The 14255-nt window shown below is 51.3% G+C and overlaps 1 protein-coding gene across 8 annotated transcripts in view; it reads right to left on the reverse strand.

The window, feature by feature from the left end:
- The window catches only part of CUX1 (cut like homeobox 1), a 374916-nt gene that overhangs the window by 198099 nt on the left and 162562 nt on the right, over positions 1–14255 (reverse strand). For all 8 annotated transcript variants that reach the window (XM_059038133.2, XM_059038134.2, XM_059038132.2 and 5 more), the window contains exon 3: positions 2706–2753. In XM_059038133.2, coding sequence (XP_058894116.1) covers positions 2706–2753 — 48 coding nt within the window. The remainder of the gene's footprint in view (positions 1–2705; positions 2754–14255) is intronic.

A 14255-nucleotide genomic window follows, 5' to 3' on the forward strand; every position in this document is an offset into this window, starting at 1 on the left:
GCAAGAACTCTAAAGGCCTCTGTCTGTGAATATCTCGCTGTCCGAAAACTTTATTTTTATTTTGTTTTGTTTTTTTTCTTTTGGGGATCTCAAGTACGGAAGAAATCTATACAAATTCTAAGGCGAAGATTGCCTTTTCACTAACACAGTAACTTTCTTCTAGGGGAACTCAAGCACATTGGGATGAACTCAAAGAATATATCTGATCAATAAAACCGCAGCAGCAGACACTCGGGTGATGGGTACGAGAATGAGCCTCTGGTTACTAGAGAAGGTGGCTTTCTAGAAAAACAACAGATCCTGCCTGCCCCATCTCCGCGTCAAGACATGCTGCCCCGGTCACCCGTGCGCTCGCGGTCCCCCCGTGCAGTTACCCGCCGCTATGCAAGCTCACTCTTCAGAAACGAGCAGGATTTAGCCCCCTCTGCTCAAATCAGCTTATTGGAAAGCACACATTATTTAACATAAATATAGCAATTAGCAGCAGCTTGGTAGATATTAACGGTGCTATAAAAATATTTACTTTTCAAATAGCCTTAAAAAAAAATCAGGCAAACAGGAAGCCTAGATGTCTCACAGGCATTTTAAATTTAATATATATTGCCAGAAGTGAACCCATCGCCCCAACAGAATGTGGGATAATCTATATAACTGGCTTAGATTCTTTAAAAAAAAAAATCAATAACAATAACAAAGGTGAGGGGGTGGAGAGAGTGTCTATATTAAAAGAGAAATATATATATATATATATATATAATCCCTCAAATGCAATGTAGAACAGTTATAAAAGACATTTTAGGGGTAACGGGAAATTTGATTTTGTATTTATTATTATTATTATTATTTTGCGGTACGCGGGCCTCTCACTGCTGTGGCCTCTCCCGTTGCGGAGCACAGGCTCCGGACGCGCAGGCGCAGCGGCCACGGCTCACGGGCGCAGCCGCTCCGCGGCACGTGGGATCCTCCCGGACCGCGGCACGAACCCGCGTGCCCCGCATCGGCAGGCGGACTCCCAACCACTGCGCCACCAGGGAAGCCCGGGAAATTTGATTTTGGATAGAATATCTGATATCATGAAATTCGTGTTATTTTCCCAGGTGTGATACTCGGGGTTACTGTGGAAATGCCCTTAATTTTAGTAGACGCCCATGTCGCTGAGGGTGTGGGGGGAGGGGAGCAAACGTGGCACAGCGTTGACAGGTGAGGAGTCTGGGTAAAGGGTGCTCGGCTCTTCGTTACACCAGTCTTTCCACTTTTAGGTAGGCTGGAAATCTTTCAGAAAGAATGAAAAACAAGCAAACAACAGAAAGAGCGCCCTGAGCTATTTCAACCGGAGAAACACGAAGCTGATGGGTCTCACAAAAGCTGCTGAACAGGTAGAGGAAGAGCTTAGATCACACGTGGGCAGGTGTAAGGTGATGGCTTTACTCAGAAAATGAGGGTCTGGAGATGCAATTCTGAGGAAAGGGCAATTCAAGTCCTTCCGGTACCTGGGCTACTGATGTCCTTCGGTGCCTTAGGGAGCCAAGCACGGGGTGGGGGGGGGTAACGACGACTTCCTGCGGCAGGAAATTATAAACAGAGAGAGGGGCCCCGCCTGCACTGCTCTCAAATCTGCAGCCACCGCCAGCCTCACTGCGGCTGCTGCCCTCACAGGCAAACCTCGCCGTCCTGGAATCGCCTCTCTGCCTTCCACCGCCTCCTGGGATCCCACACCTTCTGCTGTCCCCCGCGTGCTGAAGGGTTTGCCAAATGGCCGCCCCGATCTCTCGCTGGGAGCCTGGGGGGCCAGGATCCCAGCCTCTTGGCACTCCCCAACTCGCCCCCTCACTTCCCCGCATCCAGCCCCTCCTCCCGGGCTCTCTGTGAGTTGGGAAGCTGCAGGCTCACAAAATTTCTAAGATCCCACTGGCGTGGGTTCCTTCGAAGGCTTCAAAACAGTCCTGCCCCTCCTCCTCGCTGTTATTAACCAGGTCATCATTTCTACAGGAGAAGCTGAGAGGGAATAACTCCCCGACACTAACACCACTTCTGGTTTTCTGAAATTCACCGAGCGTCTACACAAAGGGCAGGGAAGGAGCGGGCGAGTCACCCACCCGGGCTGCCCGCGTAATCTGTGATGAACAGCATTCGGGGTTCACAGGTCTCAGACGACTGGCCGCCTGCCTGCCACCTTGCCTGGCCCTTCTCTGGAAGGATCCATGAGAAAACGTTCCTTATACTGAGCCCAAACCTACTCCTCGTGGCTTCTGCCTCTGAAGTTCTTCTTTCCCCCACGGCTGTGCACGAAGGCACCTGACTGACGGAGCACATCCTTTCTGCGTGGGAGGCTTCGTGGCTGCAGCCCCCATCCAGCTCGGGGGACCGGTGAGCTCGGGGAGGTCTGTGGGCTCCGAGGCTGGGGTCTGAACAAGCCCAATCCATCGTGGGAAGGGCAATATGCCGGCCACTGCGGCCCGGACTCCTCGGCCGCTTCTGACATCCCGAATCCCGCCTCCCCTCCTCCCACGTGGGCTTCAATCGAGGAATCGGTGGAAACCTCACTTTGAGGAGCCCCGTCACCTGCACACGGATGGGTCGGTGCGGCTGGGGAGGCTCCCTCCGAGCAAGCACTTTCTGCCAGTGGCACTTACTTTATGAGACTAGGAAGAAAGCGTGATGAACAGGAAGGCGGCTCAGGATGCAAAAGAAACATAAACGCTTACCTCCCCTTGGAAGCTCTTCAGCAGTGGCGCTACCTGCTTGCGCAAATCCTGGGGTGAGAAGGCGGGTCAGGAAGCAGCCATGGGAGAAGAAAAGAGAAGGAAACATTCGTTAAGGTCTCTGAAAAACAGCTTCGAATGCGGTGCTGGTTACCATTACATAAAGCAACCCCGGTGCCTCTCCTGTCCCGTTCCCTCCCTCATACACGTAAAGAATATCAACTGTGCCCCACTGTTCAAATGAACTCACTGAAGAACACCACGAAGCTTTATTCTCTCTGAGTCCTGGTTATATACACCTCATTTTGAATGTGCTGTGGACGAAAGTTTTTGCTGGTGTCAGTCTAAGACAATTTGCTTAGAATGCCATAGAATATTATAAGGTAGGCTTGATTGGCTTGTATCTCAAGTGGATTTGGGTCACCATCCTGCATTTCAGCTGCTACTTTGGGGCACGATTCATGGGAGATACATGGATTTTTGAATCCATGTCTGATACAGTCACTGGAAATTTTATCCTAAGCCACCAGTACCCAGTTCAGAACCTGCGAATATTTTATCTTATTTAAAATGAAGTAATTGACTAATGCACAACACAGTGATGATAGACAACAATACTGTATTATAAACTTCAAAGTTGCTACGAGATTAGATCTTAACTGTTCTCAGCATAAAAGGAATACTAACGATGAGACGTGATAAAGGTGTGAGCTAATGCTACTGTGGCCATTATACTGTAATACATAAATGGTTGTACAAACTGACATGTTGTACCCCTCAGACTTACACAATCTTACATGTGAACTCTATCTCAACTTTTAAAAACTAGAATAAAAAAAAAGAAGTAACGGAGAAAATACTTCAAACACTTTGAAAGGACTCGTATAAGGCAACATCTCCTTTACTGAGAGCTGGGGCATATAAGGTATTTACCGAGGCCAATCTATGTGCCAGACCCACTTCAGTAAGTCTGGGCCAAGGCCTAAGCGTCTACATGTGTTTGAAGCTCCGAGGCTGATGCAGACGCCCAAGTAAAACTGCCTAGTATTGGTAAAGAAAGGTGTACCAATCCAACCATAACATGGGGAGAAAGGAAAACGTTATTTCAGAAAAGGAGCCCCTGTGCTGTGGGAGAACGTAAGAGGAAGAATAAATTCAGGTTAAGGAGATGAAGAGCAGTGTTGCAGAGGAGGCAGCATCTGAGCTGGGAAGACGTGTAGGATTTTTTGTAGGGGCCAAGGCGAGGGCTGGGGGACACGAATCCTTGGCCTCTCTGCCTCTGGAACGCTGCAGCTCTCTACGGAGCCCCCGGCCCTGGGCCTACTCAGGCCCTGAGCTGAGCTGTGTGTACACACGGGCTCGCTGGCGTCTGCTCCTTTGGTAACTGCCTTTTGTGTTCCTCTGGCCAAGCACCCAAATGAAAGGGGCCTCCATCCCACGCTCTGAATCCAGCTCGAGACCACAGCGCACGGCTCTGCAGCGTTAGGAAGAACGACGGCTCCAGGTATCCTGTGCTCCACTGCTCTTTGTGGTTTCCCTCTGGACTGGGGCCTGTGACATTTTGGTGCCAGGAAGCCCTTCTAAGAATCTGAGGCCAGCTATGGACCTTCGCCTCTGGGAGAAAACTCTGCAGAGGGCTTCCTAACGCCTACCTACAGACCCCGGCGAGGCTCCCTTGTTCCAGCCCCTGCGGTTGTATACGGTTGCCACCAGCTCTTTATGTTCAAATGTAACTTGATTAAATTAAAAAATTCAGCTTCTCAGTTGCAGGAGCCACATTTCAAGTGCTCAGTAGACACGTGAGGCGGGTGGCCACGGCACTGGACCGCAAAGACACAGGACATCTCCACTGCTGCAGAGTGACCTAACAGACAGGGCTGTACCATAAGCTCTTTGCCAAACACGAGTAACCCACGTTGATTTGTACTGCAACCTGTGAAAGCATGTGCTCAAGAGGAATTACAGTTTCCCCTTCGATTATACATTTTCCTATAGATTGCGTCCCTAAAGGTGACTTCCTTGGAGAAGTCCTTTTGTTCCTCCGTTGGGTCTCTTTCTCTATTTTCACACCAAACTCCACGGCAAAAAAAATAATCAAACTCTTTGCCAGCCTCTTCTTAAATAAATAAGGCTGGCTGCGATGAGCACGGTAACAGCCCCCAAAGATGTCCGTGTCCTCATCCCCAGAAGCTGTGACTCTGTTAGGTTACGTGGTAAAAGGAACTTGGCAGATGTGATTCGGTTAGGGACCTTGAGTTGGGGAGACGACCCTGGAGGGTCCAGGTGGGCCTGATGTGACCGCAACGGTCCTGATGAGAGGGAGGAGGGGGTGAGAGTCAGAGGGGATGTGAGAAGGAAGCGGAGGGCACGAGCCAAGGCTCGCAGGCGGCCCGAGAAGCTGGAGCCTCCCCTGGAGCCTCTACAGGACACAACTCTGCCCGGTAAAACCCGTCCTGGACTCTGACCTCAGGTGACAAGCTTCTGTTGTTCTCGGCCACCCAAGCCCGGTCGTTTGTTACAGCGGCAAGAGGAAACTAATACACTATCTCACTTGGCCCACTGTGCTTTTCGGCAACATGGAGGATAAGGTACGACACCGAAAGGGAGAGTGAGGGGTGAGGAAAGATTACGGGCGGGCCCCGGGCAGGGTCAGTAAAGCCTTCGTTTCCATCACAAGGGATAAGCCTGGCTTCTTTGGGAGAAACTCGGCCACTGCAGGTAACTACTCGGGAGGTCTACACACAGGGAGCTCACTGTGTCCCCGGGAGGGGGTGACACGGCCTGGATTCTCTGTGGGGGTGGGGTGGGGGGGGACGTGAAGGTGGAAACAGCCCTCTGGACTCTGAGCGGGGTGGGCCAGTCCCCTTGCCTCCCCCAGGAAGGGACAAGCGGGCATCGTGATTGCACTGAGGTACTTTGGCCACAAACTGCAAACACAAGCTGACGGATGGAGTTTGCTGTTCCATCTCCCAAAAGGCTGCTGTGAGGAAGGTGACTCGTTAATGAGGTGTCGTGTATCCCCGGGGTCCACCCTGACCACAGGTGGGGGGTAAAGAGCGTTCACGGTGCGCGCCCTCGCTCCCACAGGGGTGTGGCGGATCTTCCCCTCAAAAGGCCACAGACTCCTATTAATCTAATTTAAAAACAAGACATGAACAGGTCAAGGATGAGAAGCTCTACGCAATGCTTGCCTCCCAACTGCTGGTGGGAAGCCATGGGCTTCGGGTGGTCTCTGACTTAGCAGGGAGGCCTCAGGTGCTCTGGGAGCCCTGGGCGTGGGCCGAGGGCCTGCCTCGCTCCACCTGACAGCTGGCAGCACCTGACGGCCCTCGGGCTCTTGAAAGGGGGACCCCTGAGGCCTCCGACACACCTGAACTGGATACTGCAGAACCGGAAGCAGCCAGGCTCTGATGTCAGGCGTGGGCTACGCTTCCTGTCTCCTCTCACTCCGAGTCTGTGAAGGGGGCTGTGGTCAGAGTCAGGAGTGCACCCTCCTCCTTGCAGACGGGGGGGGGGGTTGCTTGAGGGCAGGGGATGGGTTTTGGTCACGCCCGCCCCCCCCAAACTCCATCATCCAACGCGGGGCTGGGGGACGTTTTGCTGAGGAAGCCTAGGCCCGAGGGGCCTTAAATCCAGAAGGGTGGACTACGGAAGCTGGTTAGAGTTCATGCCGGGGCCCTCGTCCCAGAGAGGCCCCCCACGCAGCCTGCTCCCCCCCAGCGCACCGCAGGGAGGGCTGCAGGGCGGCCCTGGGCTTGGTGCACAGGGCAGGCACCCTCTGAGGCCACGGACCAGTCAGCAGAAAGACCTCTGTTGCCTCTGCCTAGAACGGGCGGGTCACACGGGGGGGGAGCTCAGAGGGCATGGAATGGGCGCGTGAGGAAATTAAAGAGCAGACAATCTCTCCAAGTGTGTTAAGAGCCGGGCAAGTGAGAGACCGCCCCGCCTGGAGGTGAGCCCTCAGGGCTGGGGTCCATCCCCTAGGCCAGCGCGGCGATAGCGCAAACTGCGTGGCACTCACCCGTGTGACTGAACGTTCAACAGCCCCGTTCGAAAGGCAAAAAGAAACAGGAGATCCATTTTAGTTTCACTTCACCCACCCAGTACATCCAAAGTATCGTCGTTTCCTATGCAACCAGTATAAAAACTATCAACGAGATAGTGTACATTCTCTGTTGGTGTTCAGTCTTTGAAACCGGGGGCACCCCCCCCACCTCTCCGTCTGGACCGGCGGCATGTCAAGTGGCCCCTCGTAGCCGCACGTGGCCGGTGGCCAGCACGTCGGGCGGCTCGGGGCGAAGCGATGGGCTCCCGCATCGGGGCTCTCCTTGGGGAGCCGGTTAAGGCCGGCGAGCCCCCCCCACCCCCCGATGGCCAGAGGGGGCAAGCGGTGAAAGAGCCAGAATCAGAAGTAGGAGAGTCGGGGGAACACAAGGTCAAAAGGAGGCAGTTTCAGGAGGGAAAAGGTCCTGGTGTCAAATGTTGCCACAGACGCCGGGCCTGGGAACACCGTTGGGTTGAACATCCAGGCAGCGCTGAGCGCAGCTGAGCAGAGCTGGGGGCTGGAAACCAACGTGTGAGGGGCTGAGGAAGAGGCTGCAGCGAGCGTGAGGGGGAGGAAGAAGCGACACGGGGTCGGGGGGGCCCCACGGGGAAGGGATCGCGGGCGGAAGTTAGTGACCGTTCCCATCTGGCGAGTGTCTGAGTGAGTGAGGGGCTTCAGACACAGGACGTTCGTTTGCTTTTCACTGTAACTCTGCCAGCCGAAGGGACTGGTACCCACACGTCACAGACAGGGATGCCTGAGGCTCTGAAAGGGAAGGAAGGAGATTTGTCCAAGGCCGCACAGCGGGGAGAGTCAGGACGCGAAGCCAGAGCTCCCTCCAAGGCCCACGGCCACATGGAGATTTTGCAAAGGAATCCATCACCTTGGACACCAGCTGTGTGGGGGTCACACACGGACCACTCAAAAGGCTTGTAATGGGCCCAAACTCGGAGGGGAAACGGCGAAGCTGGATGGGGCCGTGGAATGTGAGAGCTGCTGGGGCCAAGGCATTTGAGACCCTGCGAAGAGAAGAGGAAGGAGAGCCGCGGTGGAGGCGCAGCCTTGGGGGCAGGCACCCGGGAGCCCTGGCGCTCAGCCCACAAAAGAGTGCCTCTCCCTCGGCTCGCCCGGGGTCCACCCCAAGCCCCGCCAGACTGCACAGGGCCAGGCCCACAAGAGCACCAGCTTTGAGAAGGTCAGCAGATGGCAGAAGTATTTCTAGAGCGCTCCAGGAGGGTGGAAGAGCCACGCCTCTCATGATGGTAGTAAATAAAGTAAACTGGTCTCCGCTGCCCCTGGTCTTAACCAGCCCAGTATAAAAAAATCGTGTCTTTGGGCATAATCGCGTCTCACGGCAGACCTGCTAAAATAACCTCTTAAGATGTTAAAGCTGGATGTGTGTGTTTGTACTCAAGCACACACATCTATCTGAAGACAGCTGGAGAGAAAAAAGGCCCTAAATATTCACACCCATACACACACAAAGTGATGTACTTGGAGTCACCAGCTAAAAAAAATCACTCATTCCCATTTTATTTTGGGCACTCTCAGAAATTCCTTATCTAACGCTGCTACCTCCAAATATTACCTGGTTTAGTACCAAACTAAGAACCCAGAACCAAGGGTGCTGACTTCTGACCCGTGGACCGCTCCGTCATTGGTTAGTGAGGACATGACGTGCTGCACTGTCCTTTTTTTAAAAAAAATTAATTAATTAATTAATTAATGGCCGTGTTGGGTCTTCATTGCTGTGCACGGGCTTTCTCTAGTTGCGGCAAGCGGGGGCTACTCTTCGTGGCGGTGCGCGGGCTTCTCGTTGTGGTGGCTTCTCTTGTTGCAGAGCACAGACTCTAGGCGTGCAGGCTTCGGTAGTTGTGGCTCACGGGCTCAGTAGTTGTGGCTCATGGGCTTAGTTGCTCCGCAGCATGTGGGATCTTCCCGGACTAGGGCTCGAACCCGTGTCCCCTGCATTGGCAGGTGGATTCTTAACCACTGTGCCACCAGAGACGTCCCTGCATTGTCCTTTTAGAACAGGGTGCTCTACGCTCTCTGGACAGCACCAAAAACTACAGCTGTTACCACTCCCAGTCATTGCAGGGGACCACGTGCCCTTCTGTGCAACTGCAAACTGAAGAAAACGGGGTCCACACCAATCAAAACCCCACTGGCGGGACTTCCCTGGTGGTGCAGTGGTTAAGAATCCGCCTGCCATTGCAGGGGACACGGGTTCGAGCCCTGGTGTGGGAAGATCCCACATGCCGCGGAGCAACTAAGCCCCTGAGCCACAACTACGGAGCCTGTGCTCTAGAGCCTGTGAGCCACAACTACTGAAGCCCGCAGGCCTAGAGCCCGTGCTCCACAGTAAGAGAAGCCAACGCAATGAGAAGCCCGCGCACCACAACAAAGAGAAGCCCCCAGCTGCCGCAACTAGAGAAAGGCCGCGCGCAGCAACAAAGACCCAAAGCAGCCAAAAATAAATAAATTAGTAAATTTTAAAAACCAACCAAACAAAAAACCCACGGGCGTGAATGAGAATTAGGAAATTAACACGCGGTCAAGAAACTTAAATTTAGGGTTACCACACTTAATTCAGCAACAGGTTTTTCAGTGCTGTTTCAAATTTTCTTCAATTCTGTAGAATTGAAGCTGAATTGAATTCACGTAGAGAGCAATGCCTTTGAGATGATTAATATCGGATGTCTGTTGGCAAAACCAGAGGACTGCATTGCGACCTTCTCTCCCTGGAGCACGCGGCAAATAAGCAGCGATGTTTATCAAGAGGTGCTTCTATGTGAAAAGCATTTTCATTAGTCTCCAAACCACTGATTCACAGCTCATTTTTTAGGTCAGAAAACCGAGCAGTAAAATGCTATTGAGGAATCTTCTATCTAATGACGACTGCTGGAGAAACCATTCTGATTTAAAAGCAAAACAAAAATAAAATGATGAGATCACCCCGCAGTATGCAGTCACACCTGTGAGGTGCCAGCGAGAAACACAGTCTCTGAACCCAGATGGCCTGAATCTTTGACTCTCTGCCCATTTCGAGCGCTTGGGTGGTCTCTGGAAGGCTCTGTCCCCTCTTTGGGACCTGGCACTCCCAGTACCCACGACACTTCTCCCATCCACACTGACAACGTGATGCCGGGGCCGGCATCACAGAATCTCATACCGTGGATTCAAATCTGGTGGTGGCCACCCGGACCCACCTCTGAGTCTTGGAAAGAACGGTGCCCGGGACATGGCCGTTTAGGTTTAGAAGGACAAGCAGATGATGGGGAATAGCCAGGCCTCACGTGTAAACAAAAAGAGGCTGTGAATTACAAATGCATCTTCCGGGAACTCCCTGGCGGTCCAGTGGTTAGGACTTGGCGCTCTCACTGCCGGGGCCCAGGTTCAATCCCTGCTGGGGGATAAGCCACATGGCTCGGGGGGCGGGGGGCGGCGGGGGCGGGGGCAATGCGTCTTCCAAGCCATAAAATGATCTCTATTTCCAGAAGATTCTAAAGTCCAGATCTCCCGACATGTTTTACAATGCCCTTTTCCTTTTCCCTCTTGCTTCTCTGTAACTTAGGTGTGTTTCTCTGGAACGACTCTGCCCACATGGAAGACTCCGACCGTCTGACTGCATCTCGGCGGCACCCTGTCCTCTGTGGCGCAGACCAGGGGCGGGGCCCTGTTCTCTTCGGTGACAACAGGGTCTCCCCAAGAGCACCGGGGGCAGCGTGGAGGGCGCCTGTTAAAGGCTCTCCTTGGTGACCCGCACAAGGCTGCCAGCATCCCCGCCCCGGTGCGGGTACAGCAGCCGTTAGGGACCCAGCCCCGCGGCATCCGCAGAAGTGGCTTCACCTCTCCGGCTTCTGTTTCAGAACCACCTCGGCCCGGGGTAACTCTTAGCCTCCCCCTCTCTCCTGGTCTCAGTTCACATTTCCGTCCTTCACTGTGTTCAGGTGGGGAAGGAGTAAAGCGTGGACAGGGGCCAGGCAAAAAAATATAAGCCTGGCCGGTATTTAAAACCCTGGGAAATGCTTATGCCTGAGGAGGTTCCATGCTACAAACCCGCCCGGAGCTGAAAATATCTCCAAGTGAATTCACTAATCCCTCCTCGTTACTCAGGCCTCAAAACGAAGACATTCTGACTGGAGAATGTTTTAGGTGTTTATTCAAAGAAAACCATTCCATAACATAGCCTATTTCACTAAGTTTGATACCGTCAAGTGTAAGAGGTACTGTTATTTCATGCCACACCAAGGGGGGAAAAAATGCTGCTTATTCAACTGTGATGTCATTGATTTTCATCCTCGCTCTAACGTGGAAGATGGGGAAATGTGTAAAAGTGTATGTATTACGATTGATAAAATATGGCCACACAATGAACTGAAGTTAAAAGAGATCCCAAGTCGTTTTTATTTTTAAACGACGTGGCCTGTATTTTAGGTAGTGCAGCCGCGCTTTTTAAAAAGGGCTCTTGTCTTTTAGAGATACCTCCTAAAATATGTGTGGATGAAATACGGTTTCTGTTTCAAAATAATCTAGTGGGAAGGGGTAACGGGTGAGAATAAGGATGACACGTGTGTGTGTTGGTCGGCGGATGATTATTATAGATGGAGGATGGGACATGGGGTTCATTGTATTCTTCACGTTGGCCTGTGTACCTTTGAAATATAAAAGGTTTCCAAAACACGATATTTCACTCTGAGGCCCGCGAAGCCTTCCGCTGACCAATCACACGGGACAGGCCCAGAGAGAATTACGAGACTGGCGTGAGGGACTGTTGCTCTTCAATTACAACCGAGCAACTAGTTCATTGTCTCCTTCGTCAGGTTAACCTGGAAATCTAGGGTCGTCTGGTCCAATCTCCTGCCCGAGGTAGGGGACGCGTGGTGTCCTGGCCACACGGCTCACGCTCCCAAGGCCACTCTGTCCCTCCTGGGACGGTGCTGGTGCGAGACTGTGCCTCATTGTGGAATCGGGAGTTTTCAAATACCGGCTCCAGGCACCACCTACCAAAGGCTGGCGTTCAGAGGGAAGCTCTCCTGAGCACAAATGATGTTGTTACTAGTAGCAATTTGTTGGTAAATAAATCACTTTAAAAAAAAAAAAAGAAAGAAAAGAAAAGAATAAAGATCAGATTCGAAGTGACTGCACTGTCACTGACTTGCTTAATAACGCATTTTCTTAGGGAGATCAGAGAAGCAGTTCCCCACACCCCCGGGGTTGACCAGGGGACCGAGGATGGCTGAGCCTTCCTCTTCTGGGCCTGGTGACGGGGCCCTGCAGGTATCTGAGGGCCCAGGTCACGTCTTTCCAACACCTTCCTCTGCGCCCCGAATCTTCTCTCTGGACCAAGTGCCACTCTCCCCACTCCTGTGTGACAAATCTCAGCACAGCCCTCGCTGGGGTCCTCGCTCCGGGGTCTTATGCTCCCCGTTCTGGACACGTTGTACGAGCAGCACCTAAAAAGCCCTTAGTCTTGCTGGAACAAAGCTCTAGAGAAGAAGAAAGCAATGGGGTCCTCAAAATGGCCACGGATAACACCCACTGCCATCTCCCAGCGACCTTGGCTACCCCAGAATAAAGGTTCTAGGCGCTAGATATACAGATTATACAGATGCCAGATCGGAGCATTTGAATGGAATAATTCCTTTTCAAATCAAGAAATTTCCATAGAGAGTGTTTCCGTAAAGAGAAATGGAAAAAAGTTTAATTTCAGAAACGGGGTCCATCATTTATAAATACATTAAAACATAGTAAATACAACATTGGATATAAGTACTGCAGTTTAACAACTGCAACTCTGCTAAAAAGTAAGAATAGCAAATTGGTGACTTCTTTTTCAACCAAGATACTTAATCAAACTGAAACAAGAAAACGACCCCCTTTCTACAACTTAGAGCCCAAACGCTGAAGACATATTGTTCAAAAGCCTCTAGCTACTGATTCTTCCTTCTGCTGTCCTTGGGATTCTAAAATATGCTGCTGATGGCCGAATCATCCTTGTTAATAAAGAAAAACCTACCAGTGTGTCATATCTAGGGCTAGTCTTATTGACTGTAGTATACCAATCTGCTTTCTTATTGATAAGCCACCTCTTCCAAAAATAACCTCTCTGGGGCTTCCGCGGTGGCGCAGTGGTTGAGAATCCGCCTGCCGACGCAGGGGACACAGGTTCGTGCCCCGATCCGGGAAGATCCCACATGCCGCGGAGCGGCTGGGCCCGTGAGCCATGGCCGCTGAGCCTGCGCGTCCGGAGCCTGTGCTCTGCAACGGGAGAGGCTGCAACAGTGAGAGGCCCGCGTACCGCAAAAAAAAAAAAAAAAAAAAAAAAAAAAACCTCTCTGCATATTTGTCAAGTGTATTTTTATAAGGTCCTAATGGCACCAATGAGAGAATAATAATTCTCCACCAAAGAAAGATAGTTCTTGGTATTTATGTCACTGAAGGTGTCTGGAATTCTCCCTTTATCCTGTATACAAGAGCACAGACCAGGTATGGAGCTTTTCAGGCAAGACAATATATATTGTATAATGCACAGATCGTAGAACTCAACTTAAAAATGCAGTTCAGTGAAAAGTGAAGTTTCTCTTTGTTCCAGGATCCTGAAACCTTCGCTTCCCACCTCATCATCTGGAGATGAGTCATGCAGCTATCAATGGAGCACCCTACTTCTGGTTACTTTTAGGGATGAACACATACTCCTTTCCAGTCTTTGTGATAGGAAAGAGTAATTTTAAATGGCATTTAAGCTGAAGTGTTAAATAAAAAATATCTTTCTATACAACAGCAGACAGTATGTCCTGGCAATTTCTCAAAGACTTTAGTTCACAGATTTGAGAAAATTCCATTAGCTTTAATTATTAATCAGCAGTCAATTTAGATTATGGTTCTTGACCTATTTTTACAGGGTATGGGCCACCCGGCAATGAAATAAATGAATAGTCCTTTTTCTGCAATGGTTGATTTTTCTGAGATAATAGAAATCGAGTTGAAGGAAGGAATGCAACCCCAAACATGTAATTACCACAATATATAACCTGCCACGTCGCCTTTGTAGTTTGGATAAAATGCACATCTTTGTGAGTTTTTTGGTTATTAAATAAGATTACCTTGAAAGGGATAAACTCACTCATGCTATAATTTCTTCCCATTTAAATTTCTTTGCTCCATTTAAAACATGTTCTGTATCTCAGCAGAAAGGCTCTAATACTGATGGATGTGCCTTCAGCGCTGTGCCTAATAAAACTGCATAATGGGAAGGCCTGGCTTTGTGGAGCTGAGGGGAGGGGAGCTCGTGCAGGGCTTGAGCGGAGGGTTCCTGGGGCTGAGTGGCAAGGACCGGCTGAGGGCATCCGCAGGCAGATGGACACCCGAGGAGCCAGGCAGAGCCGAGGACCGCTGAGCTCCTGGGTGACAGCAAGTGGCGGCCTCCTTTAGCGAGACTCGTTTGATGATGAAAAGTGGCAGGTTTATCAGGTGGGTGATGCCCGAACCTGGCCCTAAGGGGATGA

This window comes from Kogia breviceps, chromosome 14 (genome assembly GCF_026419965.1).
Source record: "Kogia breviceps isolate mKogBre1 chromosome 14, mKogBre1 haplotype 1, whole genome shotgun sequence".
Classification (NCBI taxonomy): Eukaryota; Metazoa; Chordata; class Mammalia; order Artiodactyla; family Physeteridae; genus Kogia; species Kogia breviceps.